The sequence below is a fragment of the Podarcis gaigeae genome, assembly GCF_964106915.1.
Source record: "Podarcis gaigeae genome assembly, chromosome: 8".
Lineage (NCBI taxonomy): Eukaryota > Metazoa > Chordata > Lepidosauria > Squamata > Lacertidae > Podarcis > Podarcis gaigeae.
Window position 1 is genome coordinate 28,056,329 of NC_139684.1, and position 13,329 is coordinate 28,069,657.

At 48.0% G+C, this 13,329-nt stretch overlaps 1 protein-coding gene across 5 annotated transcripts in view; it reads right to left on the reverse strand.

Annotated features, from left to right (window-relative positions):
- Positions 1 to 13,006, reverse strand: part of AJAP1 (adherens junctions associated protein 1) — a 124,788-nt gene extending 111,782 nt beyond the window's left edge. For 2 of the 5 annotated variants that reach the window (XR_014567431.1, XM_083752752.1), the window contains exon 1: positions 11,062 to 13,004. Coding sequence is in view for 3 of the 5 variants with exons in the window: in XM_083752752.1 (XP_083608878.1) it covers positions 11,062 to 11,090 (29 nt within the window). In the remaining 2 variants the exon portion in view is untranslated. Of the gene's footprint in view, positions 1 to 10,344; positions 10,431 to 11,061 lie in introns of those variants that run through there. The other 3 variants (XR_014567430.1, XM_083752750.1, XM_083752751.1) reach the window with 3 other exon arrangements.
- Between the last annotated feature and the right edge of the window lie 323 nt (positions 13,007 to 13,329).

Below are 13,329 nucleotides of genomic sequence, written 5' to 3' on the forward strand. Positions count from 1 at the left end.
CTCGGAAACGTACTGGGAGCCAATGTAGGTATTATATGGTCTCGGCGGCCGCTCCCAGTCACCAGTCTAGCTGCCGCATTCTGGATTAGTTGTAGTTCCCAGGTCACCTTCAAAGGTAGCCCCATGTAGAGCGCATTGCAGTAGTCCAAGCGGGAGATAACCAGAGCATGCACCACTCTGGCAAGACAGTCCACATGCAGATAGAGTCTCAGCCTACGTACCAGATGATGGGGGTGGAGACGCTCCACCTTTGTCATTTGAAATCCATTGGTTTGGGTTTCAAATGAAACCCAAGCTTGCTCCATCTTCCATGTGACAGACCGTCAGATATTTGAATTAAAAACACCCAATAGAGCATCTCGAAACACAGCCATACAGATAAAAAGGCAGAGCTTACAGGTCCCACTCCACTGAAAGAATCCACGATGCCACCTAGCAAATTAAAAGCCAAAAGGCCAGGTAAAGATAAAATATTTACCAAGTGCCTAAAAGTAGAAGGAGTGGGTGGGAATGATTGCACCACGCACAAGCATCCCACAGTTCCACATTCCAACACTGAACAGGCTTGATCTTGTGTCACCACCCCTGAACTTCCCGTGAAGAGGGCACACGAAGAAAAGCCCTAAATGGTGGTGATATTTATATATTTATATTCCATCTTTTCTCCCAGACTGGGACTCAAGATGGCTTTAAAAAACAACAACAACAACATAGATAAAATGCAGGAAGCTAAATACACAGAAAAGGTAATAGAAAGGAATGAGACTATAATCGAATTAGAATAATTTAAAAACATATCTACTAAAATGCCGATGGTTGAAAGCAGCACCGCACTATGAAAAGCCCCTTTTTTAAAAAAGTCTTCTCCCAAAGGACTGTTGGAATAAAAGCATGTCCAGCTGCAGGTGGGAGGACAACAAGGAGGGAGCCAGTCTGGGTTCTCTAGGAAGGGAATTCCAAAGCCTGGGAGCAGCCACTGAGAAGGCCCTGTCCTGCATCCCCACCAAATGTGCCCATGATGGTGGAGGACTGAGAAAAGAGCACCCCCTGAAGATCTCAGAGCCCAGGCAGGTCCATATGGGGGAATACAGTCCTTCAGATAGCCTGGGCCTAAGATGTTTAGGGCTTTATAGGTCATAAACAGCACTTGGAATTGTGCCCAGAGAAAAACCAATAACCAGTGGAGCTATAACCAGATCCCAGTCCCAGTCCACAGTCTGGCTGCAGCTCTTTGGAACTAGTAGGGGTTTGGGGTCAGTTCATGTGGGGAGAGGCTGTCCTTGGGGTCTTAGGGTCCTGAACTGCATAGGTCAAAGCCAGCACTTTGAATTGATTTGAAACCAAAGTAACTTATCAATGTCAATGGGTCTACTCTGAGTATGGGTAATTCCCCTGAATTTTCCTCTCCCCCCCCCCATTTATACTATATACTTATAGAATGGTAGAGTCTGAAGGAATCCCAAGGGTCATCTAGTCCAACCCCCTGGAATGCAGGAATTACAGCTAAAGAATACCTGGCCATCCAGGCTCTGCTCAAAAACCTCCAAGTCTCTAATGGATCCTGCAGCCACCAATTGTATGTGGTGGGGCCTTCTTAGATGTGTCACCCATAATATGGAAATCTCTGTGCCAATGTATCCATTTGACCACCCCACCCCACCCCCGATGGCACTTTGCTGACGTCATTATTGGCTTCAGAATTTCTTGCTAAAATCTTTCCTATGTGTTAGATGCATTGTTGCTAAGCTAAAAAAAGGACACCTGGATGGTTAAGTCCAGTCAAAGGCGACTATGGGCTTGCAGCGCTCATCTCGCTTTCAGGCCAAGGGAGCCGGCGTTTGTCCACAGACAGCTTTCCGGATCATGTGGCCAGCATGACTAAACCACTTCTGGTGCAGCAGAACACTGTGACAGAAACCAGAGAGCACGGAAACACTGTTTACCTTCCTGCCCCAGCAGTACCTATTTATCTACTTGCACTGGCGTGCTTTCCAGCTGCTAGGTTGGCAGGAGCTGGGACAGAGCAACGGGAGCTCACTCCATTGCAGGGATTCGAACTGCCCAAGAGGCTCAATGGTTTAGACCACAGTGCCACCTGCGTCCCTAAGCTACCCCTTATGTTCTGAGGAGCCTCCATAGGATTTTGAATACTCTGGACTCTGATAAAGTGAATCCAAAGCTCATTGTAATTTTCCCCCCTATAACTGGGTCCTTATCTGTAGAACTTAAAACATGCATGCCCCAAGCCCCTGGGGGTTGAGAGGAGAACTCTGGCATGACTCATGGCAGCCAATCAGGATCCTTTTAGGAGAAACACTGGGGGCGCAGGGGGGGAATCATTCATCATAAAGCCTTTCTTATGAATGACAACTGCATTTGTGTTCTCCCTCCTTTGAGAGCCAGCTGTCGTAATGTTTAACTACTGTGTTAACACATTTTGGTGTGAATTTCTGATTCTTTATAGTTCTTTTTCCCGAGTTTGATTTCTTAGCTACTTTGAGGGACATTGATGGGACGGAAAGTGAGAGAAATGAACATATGAGTAAACAAACACATTCATGGACTTCCCTCTAGATATCACCATATGCTGCTGTAGCAGGTAAATGATGGAAGTCCCTCTTGCAGGAGGCAGTGATGGCCACCAACGTGGATGGCTTTAAAAGAGGACAGGACAAGTTGATGGAGGAGGAGAAGGCTATCAATGGCTACTAGCCATGGCAGCTATACTCTGCCTCCACAGTCAGAGGCAGCCATGCTCCTGAACACCAACTGCTGGAAGCACAGGAAGAAGAAGAAGAAGAAGAAGAAGAAGAAGAAGAAGAAGAAGAAGAAGAGGAGGAGGAGGAGGAGGAGGAGGAGGAGGAGGAGGAGGAGGAGGAGGAGGAGGAGTTTGGATTTGCTATCCCGCTTTATCACTACCCAAAGGAGTCTCAAAGCAGCTAACATTCTCCTTTCCCTTCCTCCTCCACAACAAACACTCTGTGAGGTGAGTGGGGCTGAGAGACTTCAGAGAAGTTTGACTAGCCCAAGGTCACCCAGCAGCTGCATGCGGAGGAGCGAGGAAGCGAACCTGGTTCACCAGATTACGAGACTACCACTCTTGACCACTACACCACACTGGCTGGTCTTGTGCTTGGGTCCTGCTTGCTGCTTTCCCACAGGCATCTGAGCAGCCACTCTGAGAACAGCATACTGGACTAGATGGGCTGCTGGCCTGATCCAGCAGGCTTATCTTACGTTCTTATGCAGGTAGTTATTTCCACACAAGGGCAACCAAGCATTCTGCAGCCCAAACCTTGGAAGATAGCAACACATGCATCACTGCTCATATTCTGCAGGGAATCAGCAGATAAATGAGTTGCACTGAAACCAAGATGGCAGCTGCTGATGTTTCCACAGCAGAAATTGGGTAGAATCTCATGCCCCTGCTTTCCCCTCCCTTCAGATAATGAAGGGCTGAGTGCATTGTACCAGGGATAGTCAATGATGTTCATTCCAGATAGCTCTCATTCTCCCTAACCATTGGCCATGCTAGCTGGAGATGATGAAATTTAATAAATGAGAGCCAGTATGGTGCCGCTGTTAGAGCATTGCACCAGGAATTGGGAGACCCAAGTTCAAATCACCACTCAGCCATGAAACTCCCTGGGTGACCTGGGGACAGTCCCTGCCTCTCAGCCTAATCTACCTCACAGGATTGTTGTGAGGGATTAAATTAGAGAGGGAGGCAAACTGTGCATGCCAGCTTGAGGTCCTTGGAGGAAAGGTGGATCACAGATGTAACAAATAACCCTCCTTGGAGGTTTGGGTTTTTTTTAACAGCGGTTGGATGGCAATCTGTCAGGGATTCTTTAGCTCTGGTTCCTGTATTGCAGGGAGTTTGACTAGCTGTCCCTTCCAACTCTACAATGCTATGCGTCTATGAAATCACATCTGGAGGGCACCACTATGCACCATATTGTGGAGCTGCATTGGTGTCACTCTGCCCAGCCTGCTGCCCTTACTAAGCCTCTGGGGCAGCTGAAAGGGTACGTCACATAAGAAACCCTCATATCACACAACCTAGGCTTTACTGGGGAAGAGAAGAGGAACAGATGCAAAGATATATTTTTTTTTTCAAGTGGTAGCCAGATGTCCCACTCCGCATCTCCATCCAGGAATACTCTCATGTCACTGAGGCTCCTCTGCTTCATTCACCCCCACTCCATTTCTTAAGCTGAGGTAGTGTCATTCCTGGCTAAGGGAAGACGCAGCCATAATCTTTTCTGCAGCAGCTTATGCCCCCCCGTCCCCCCGCCAGCCACCCCTCCCGTCCTCCTTGGGAGAAACTGTAGCAATTACCTATTTTAATCAGATGGTGGTTACATAAGACTCGCCACGGCCCCCAAGCAGATGGGCAGACGGGCACTGGAGCCAGCGTCGCCGTGTATACAGACGCACAACTATCGGAGGTGTAATTGTTATTGACACGCATGAGTAAGGAGCGCGTTCTTCCCCAAAGGCCGTCGCTGGATGTCTCCGAATTGCTGGGCTATAACGGAGAGCACATGTTACATGGTCCGGATGCCAATTTGGTGGGGGGAGCAGGGAGAGAGAGAGAGCATCAGATGGACAGCAGGGTTTTAAACACACACACACACACACCCCTCCTGCATGCATAATGCACAACCGCTTGACCGCTGGAGGATAGAAGCGAAAACTGCCAAAACAGCGCTTCTCTGGAGATCAAGAAAGGGGAATCTCTGTGTGTGTGTGTGTCGCTGTTTCAGCTTTTCCTTCTCCTCCAGCCCAAGGCCTGGGCTCTTCTGAATAAAAGACAGCAAGGGGGATGCTGTCTGCTAAGCAACTGAGTCAGCTCCTCATTCCTCACTTCACTCTGTGTGTGTGTGTGTGTGCGCGCGCACACACACACACAACACAAAGGAACACTGTGCTGATTCCAAACATTATTGCTGCAATTATTCAGAGGCTTGGGGGAGGGAGGAATGGCTCCCTGTTCAAAGAGACAGGATCTCCAGCAGGGAAAAGTTATTCCGTTGTTATTGGATCCTCGAAAGGGCGGCAAGTAGAATGTGCATGTCAATTAGAGAAGTGCGTGCCGTGCAAAATTCCACCCGCCTTATCGGAATGGTTTTCAGTTCCCAAATTGGCAAACTAGTCTTCTTTTCCCAACCTGCATGGGCTCATCTATCTGTCTACTCCATCCCATTTGCCATGGACATTCACATTTAAATACATATTTTATAAAGAATGCCCTGGGAAATGTATTCATAGAATGGTAGAGTTGTAAGGGAGCCCAAATGTCACCTAGTCCCACCCCCAGAATGCAGGAATCACAGCTAAAACAGAGGGCCATCCAACCTCTGCTTGAAAACCTTCAATGAAGAAGAGTCCACCACCTTCTGAGGGAGCCCATCCCACTGTTCTTACCATCAGAAAGTTATTCCTAATGTTCTTCCTAATGTATTGAATCCCAATCTGCTTGAACAGGTAGGCTCTACCCTGCATTTCCTTGAACCTGACCATTATCCAAGCATGACTAGACTGTGGCTTTGCCCTAAAATGGACTTCTTCGATTTTTCTTATTTTATTTATTTATATACCGCTTGATTGTAAGAAGAAGAAAAAAAAACCCTCAAGTGATATAAAAGATACATGGACACTTTTACTTTTTCTTAGATTCAATTCCGCCCACTGCGCAGTTACCCGGTGAGATTCTACAAATGCCACCTTCACAACATGCATTTAAAACATTGTGATTCCACTTTAAACAGTTTCTGGGTCCGTCTGTCCCTCAGAAAATCCTCAGAACTGTCGCTTTTTAAGGGAGCTGGGCGTTATTAGGAGACTCTCGTTCCTCTTCCAGCCAGAAATACAATTCTCAGAGTGGTTCAACTATCCGTCCATCTCCTCACAGAATTCTGGGTATCATAGCCCTGTGAGGCAAAAATAGGGGCCCCTTAACACCTCCCAGCACTCTTCACAACCTACAACTCTCAGAATTCTTCCCCTTGGTCATTTCTTATTGCCCTTTTCTATATCTTCTGCAGAAACACCCAAGTGGTTTTGTGTTGAAATCCTTGGTGGAAACTCATGGTGCTGAAACTGGCTTACATTTGCAGCTTGGACCTGCCTTACAAGAGGCTGAGGTTGTAGCTCAGAGAGCAGGTGAAGCAAGGAAGTGATCAAGGGGCTTTAAAGAGAGAGAGAGAGAGAGAGAGAGAGAGAGAGAGAGAGAGTTGTTTCCTTTTTTAAAAAAATAAAAAATAAAAATCCTTTTTTTTCTCTCTCCTGCTGTTTCCATAACGCATTCTTTACAGCACCAAACAAACATTCAAGATCAGAAAACTAGCCCCAAGCTACCATCCCATTAGCTCTACAATAATGAATAATATTTTGGGTACTTCATTTTGTGTGTGTTCTGTTGTTCCTAACAAGTTTCATCAGGGGGCTTGTTCTGCGCCAGCTGTGCGGGGGGCTTGGAATTGCTTGTAATAAGCCAGGGAAACTCAATTCTGAAATGCCTCCACGCCACAAGGAATAAGGGAGTATTCTGTCTGTCTCTCTCCTCTCCAATGTCGAGGACTGCTAGCAATACTTTTTCGAAGGCTCCGAAAAGGCTATCTCCAGCTAATGTGTCTTAGGAAAGCAAGAATAACGCTTTATACCAAGTCAGATCAGTGGTCCATCTAACTCAGTATTGCCTACCCTATCGGCAGCTTTCCAGGGTTTCAGGGAGTGGGCTGTACTCATTCTACTTGGAGATGCCATTGAGGAACAATACCTCACCTTTTCATCCTATGAACTCAAGATTGTATACATGATTCTACCTGCTCTTTATGTAATCTCAACAACAACTGTGTGAGGTATGCTAGACTGAGAGGCAATGACTAGACCTGGCTGAGGAAGGACTCCAACACGGGTCTCCCGGGTTTTAGTCCTACGCTCTAAACATTACACCACACTGGCTCTTGCTATGACACTTCCTCCAAATAGATGGTGTCCCAGCTTGTCGATCAATTGGGTTACTCTTTTCTGCACCTTTCCAACTCTACAATATCCCCCTAGATAGGGAACTGCATGCATAGGCAGGTTCTTCTGAGCACAATCCCCCTCAGTGGTTGGCACAGCACCTCTTGTAAAAGTCCAAGGGCCAGCAATTACCCATGGTGACCTGATTCAGATCCACTTCTCCCAATGAAAACTCAACTGGAGAGAGCTTTCCAGATGCTCTCCATTCATTGATGGAGCTCGCTCCCACAAGAGGTGATGAGGACCACCAACTTGGATGGATGAGTTCATGGAGGAGAAGGCTATCGATGGCAACTTGCCACAATGGCTCTGCTCTGTCTCCACGGTTGGACGTAGTCATTTTTCTGAATAGCAGTTACTGGAATCCTTGAATCTTGCTTGTGGGTTCCTCCACAAGCATCTGCTTGGTCCCTGAGAGAACAGGATGCTGGACTAGATGGGCCATTGGTCTAATGCAGCAGTCTATTCTTCTGTTCGCATGTTCTTATGGATCAGAGGCACCTTTTCTGGTGTCCTCCTGGTCTCCACACCATGGTGGAACTCCTATTAATTTCACCACGGTGGTGCATTGTCATTTCAACATCCTCCTCATCAAAAGGGACAGCCAGCTTCTGATCCAATAAAACCCCCAAGCACTTGCAGTATTGTGTCTGCAGTGATCTCTGGCCCTTGCTATAACCACCAAAGATCAAGCAAATCTCACACATGCAACAACACTGCTTCAGTCAGTGTCCCTAGTTCACTAAGGGCATTTGCTTTAAACGGACTGATTTGCAGAAGAACAGGAGGGTTTAAAATGCACTAGCACCAACAAAAACAACAATAAATTTAAAAATAGGAGCATGTTTTCCCGTAACATCACCCTCACTATATGACCATGAAAATTTACTGCTTTTCATATGCTTTCCATTGTACTGGTGTGGGGTTCATCACCCTGTAGCTGTAGAAATACTTTGCTGGCCTCAACGGTTTGACGGAGTCTTTATTTTGGAAAAGAAGAAATGTGGTTTCTTCCTCCACTTGCAAATAATTGTTAGAAAGGATTGGTGTCCTATACATGCCCACTGATGCTGTCTGTGTCTCAAAAAAATGATTCATGAAGCGGGGAAATGAAACAGACCTTTCCTAACATAAAAGATTTGGAGAAAGCTCATTCCCCAATTTGCATTCCCTTCAAATGCAAAGGGGGGTGGATAGACACAAATATCAGTTTATACCTTTCTTGCAATAGCAACAAAATGTGTGTTATATAACATTTCCACACCAGTGCTCTTGAACTGAGGGCCCAATTAACTCCTGCGTCCGTAGGAGTTTATTTGCCTGCCCACTGCACAAATCCATGAGCAGATTGTGAAATATTGTCCACAGGATAAAGGACTATTGGAGCAAATTAAGACAGCAATAGGCAACAGATCCCACCCTCACCACGCTGTCTGGAGACTCTGCGGCTGAATGAGCAACACATGTGGGCAAAATGATCACAGCAGGTCAGCTTGGCTGGCTGGACTGGATGAGAGTGAAGGGTCATCTACTGTAGTCCACTGCTGTCACCCTTCCGTAACACACAGGTGCTTTCTTACATTAGAGGACACCCCCAGAATGCACATCAACCCCTTGCTCACCAGGCAACCCATTTCACCCATTTAAATGTGCCGTGGACACAAAGCAAGGGTGCCTACACCAAATCCATTTGACAAGGGCATCACAGGGGAACCTTAACAGAAAGCATCACATTTAACATCCAGGATGACCGTGTCTTGTGTTGGGTGCAGGAAGGTCCAAGGTTTGATCGCTGGCAATTTCTCCTAAAGGGATGAAAGCCTTGGACAGTTGCTGACCTCAGTGTAGAGAGACGGCCCAAGTGAGATGGACCAATAAACTAACCTGGCATGAAACATTCTCTCAAATTTATTGTAGATAGGGAGAAGACATGAGATGTTAGGTGGTGCAAATTTGAACGAATTGACCCATCTCATGGTAGAAGTCAGTAGAAATAAAGGAGTCTCGCTGGTCCCATCATTGGTGGAGGAAGGTTATAGAATATCATTGGCCCTCTGTGTCAGATCTAATGAGCCAGGGTCTCGGTCCACCTGATTCAAGAACAATTCTTTAATTCTCTAGGAAATGACAATAGGTACTGATTCACCATCAGATCAGTACCTGGCTCATCTTTTGATCTCATCAAGGACCATGAGAAAGCTATACAACCCTGGTCAGGGTCCAGGGCATGAAAGCTCACTCTTATTCAACAGCACCCAATCAATACCTTTTGTACTGTTCAAATGTAAAGAGTTAAAATTTACTGAAGGGGGGGAAGTATAATCTTTGCATCCCTTTGCCTGAAGAAATAACATTTTCACCAAGACTGTAAAACTAAGCACACCAAGCAATTGCTTCAAAGAAGATGCAAACCTATTGTGAGGTGCCCATCTCCTTCCACACATAAACGGGAGTAGCATCCCCTCCCTCCCAAACCTCTCAGGTAGAAGTCTGTGTGCAAAACCAAGCTTCTTCCGTTGCCCTCTTTCTCCCCAATCCAGGAGTCTGCTGCATCCCAGTGGACAGACACACGAAGAACAATTTTGCTTTCACAAACTCCTCACCACACACACCCTTCACTCTACAGAGACATCGAAGCTCCCAGGGATGGCAAGCACTTTCACCTTCAGATTGTGCCATCAAACTTGAGAGTGTGTGATTGCAGTTCCTTGGTGGAATTTGCACACCCGTCCTTGCAAAAGACAGACATTTAATCTGTTGCAGGAGAACTGAAGGCTGTTCCATTCCCACACCCATGCATAATAATAATAATAATAATAATAATAATAATAATAATAATAATAATACACAACTGATCTCAAGCTGATGCTACAGCCAGTTAGAAAAATGCAACTTCTTTGCCCAGGAACTCTCGCCTGAGTCTTGCCAAGACTAACAAAGATGCCCGTGTCAATTGGAGGTGCTTGGGCACATGTTCCGGTGTGTGCGTGGCGGCTGTTGCATAAACACCCATGCAATTTATGGCTTCAATTCACGCATGTCTCTGCATGTAGATCCATTAACCAATGGATAACAAGTTCCTACAAGAGGAACAGGGACAAAGGGACACATACACACATTGCCACATCACTTCACTGCACATATTCCATTCCTCAGCAGTCTTCTGGGAGCTGAACACTGTAACTGGCTGAAATTTGTGCTTGTGTTCTCTCTCTCTCTCTCTCTCTCTCTCTCTCTCTCTCTCTCTCTCTCTCCCTCCTTTGCTTCTTCTAAGCAGGTGACCCTGAGAACTGTAACCCTGTGCCCACTTACTTGGGAGCCAGTCCCATGGACCAGGCAATCGGAAAGCTTCAGATCCTGTTCGGAGCCTCCCCCAGCTGAGGGGAGGATAATGCCCTCGCCTTGGGACTGTCTCAGCCCACATAAATACACACGTTTGCCCAACTGCGCAATGTGCTTGACCCCAATATATACAGTGAAGGTGGGGGAGAGGAGGAGGAAGATAGACAGCTTAAATTTCTCACTCGCAGGATTCCTGCTGGCTAGATCTGGGGGCTCTAACTGTGTCAGGGAGGGTAGCCCGCCTCCCCAGCTCTGAAGGTCCCTGGGCAGGAGCTGCTGGCAAAGGTCCCCTCTCCATCAAGGAGCGCCTCTGCTTCCAGAACCAGGGAAGCAAATCCCAATCTCCAAAATCACACACAGGACACCCCCAGAAAAGTCTGGGCATAACTGGGGAAAGAGAGTCTTTGACTAACTGGCCAGCTTCATCATCCCTTTGGCTGGGTAGAAGTTAAGCAGAAGGTCACCACCAGCACATTCTTCCACCAACCCAAATAACACTTTTTAACATGGAGATATATATTGAAGCCCTTCCAATAACCTATATCCATATTTCCAAGTTCATCCCCCCCCCCCAGACACATACACACCCTGCCCCAGATTTTACCAGATGAAAGCATTTGTGTCACAAACACCCATATATCACATTCCCTTCTCCAACCACCCCCCACCCCCGTTGAAATCTCTTACCTGGTAGCTAAAAACCGATGTATCCACATTGTCACGTCTGGGAACCCAGAAAAAAGGGGGGATCAAATTTTCACAGCCCCAGCCATCTGTGCTTGGGGGGGGGGGCGTTACTGGATAAGAGGGGAGGGGAAGGGTTCTCAGGTTTGGATCAAGGGGGAGGGAGGCGATCAATAGAGAGAGAGGAAGAGTTTCCAAAAGGGTGGGGGTTGATTTTTTTCTGGGGGGAGTATCGGCGGTTCCCCCTATTTCAACCCCTAAGGTTTAAACAGGGGTCGGTTGCTTATTTCAGACCCCGCATCGCTCCTTCCCCCCTCAAAAGTGTGCACCCAAGTTTGTTTGGGTTTGTTTTTTTCTCCGGGGAGGGAAGAGATGAGGTTGAAGGCGGGGGGGGGCGTTTGGGGGGTTCTACAAGGGGGGCAGTCCGTCCAACTCCTCCCCCAGCTGGGGGGAGAACGCCTCGAGGGAGCCCCCCAGATCCATGGAAAGATGGGGGGGGACGCCGATGTCCTTCTTGGGTGGATGGGGAGGGAGGGGGGAGGAAGTGGTCAGCCTTGTCGAGGTGGGGAGGGGGTCGTCTGGGTTCAGTGGGGACGGCCGGATCGCCGCAGCTTGGTCCTCAGCGGGGCAAGCTCAGCCCCGGCGGGCTCAGCGGCATCCGGGCAGCGCTGGCGGGGCTCCCGGAGTCCGTCCGCCCGTCCGCCAGCTCGGCTCAGCTGCTGCTGCTGCTGCTGCTGCCACCGCCGCCGCCGCTGCAGCGCGTTGCCTTCTCCGATATCTCTCGCTCACTCGCTCGCTCGCTCCGCCGCCGCCGCCGTCGCGTGGTCCAGCCCCGCCTGACGTCACCCCCAGGAGCTAATAGGGGGGCTGAACCCCGTTATCAGTACGCAACCCCCCTTGCTCCGGCAGCGATGCCGGTGAGGTGGGGAGTCGTTCAGGGAGCCGCGGGAGGAGGCGCCTTCGCGCAGCAGGGCGGAGGATGGTCTCCTTCCACGAAGTCTGGTAGACTGCTTCTGAGCGAGGAGGACCGACGGCAGCTGGCAGATGGCCGGCTTGATCTCCACTGCAAACAGACCTGATAAATTTGGCGTTCTTCTTCGGAGTACATCAAGATGGGCTATTGGAAAATTGAGTCCAGTATACGATCAGTGGATATAACCCGATGAAGATGTCGACGCATCGATGTCGATGCAGTGTGAGGCAAGTTGTGGAAAAATGCAAATCCCGCGCTAGGGATCGTTAGGAAAGGAATTGAAAATAAAACTGCCAGTAGCATAAGGCCGTTGTGCAAATCTCTCGTGCGGCCGCATTTGGAGTAATGCTGCGTACAGTTCTGGTCGCCTCACCTCAAAAAGGAGATTGTAGAGTTGGAGAAGGTCCAAAAAGGAACCACCAATATGACCAAGGAGCGACTCCACTGAGAGGGAAAGTTGCAATGTTTGGGACTTTTTTGTTTTGAGAAAGGGTAAGAGGTGAAATGGCAGAAATATATTAAAATTATGCACGGCATGCATATAGAAAAGTTTTCCTCCCTCTCTCACAACTCTAAAACTCCTGGACATCTAATGAAGCTGAGCGTTGGAAGATTCAGGACAGATAAAGGGAAGCCCTTCTTCATGCAGCGCATCCTTAAACTGCGGAACTCACTGCCACAGGAGGCAACAACAGCCACCAACTTGGAGGGCTTTGAAAGAGGATTAGACAAAATCACGGAGGGTAAAGCCATCATTGCCTACAAGCCAGAATAGCTATGCTTTGCCTCCATTTTCGGAAGCAATGAATGCTCCTGAATGCCAATTGCTAGAAACCACAGAAGGGGGAGATTGCTCCTGTGCTCAGGTCCTGCTTGTGGGCTCCCCAGAAGAGCAGAGGCAGATTTAGGGGAGCACAACTGTTTCTCCCACACTGGACGCTGAGCTGAGAGGGCACTGCAGGGGGCGCTGCAACAACAACTTGGAACAGAAGGCAAGATGGGGGGGGGGGGGTTGTGTGTCCAAATTTTGGCAGCGCACAGGGTGTTGCTGGAATTTGAAAGACCAAAGTCTGCCGCTGCAGAAGAGGCATAGCTGGTAGTCCTCCTCACCTTTATTATTTGTAATGGGAAACTTTGTATGATTCAGTGCTTCATCATTCCTTTGCAGCTGCACTGTATCTTTGTACTTTTGTCTTGACAGGCTGATACACTTTATTGTTAAACTCCCCCCTTTTTCGTTAGGTTTGCACTTGACTGTTGTTGTTAATCGATAAAATAAAATAACCCGACAGCCCTCT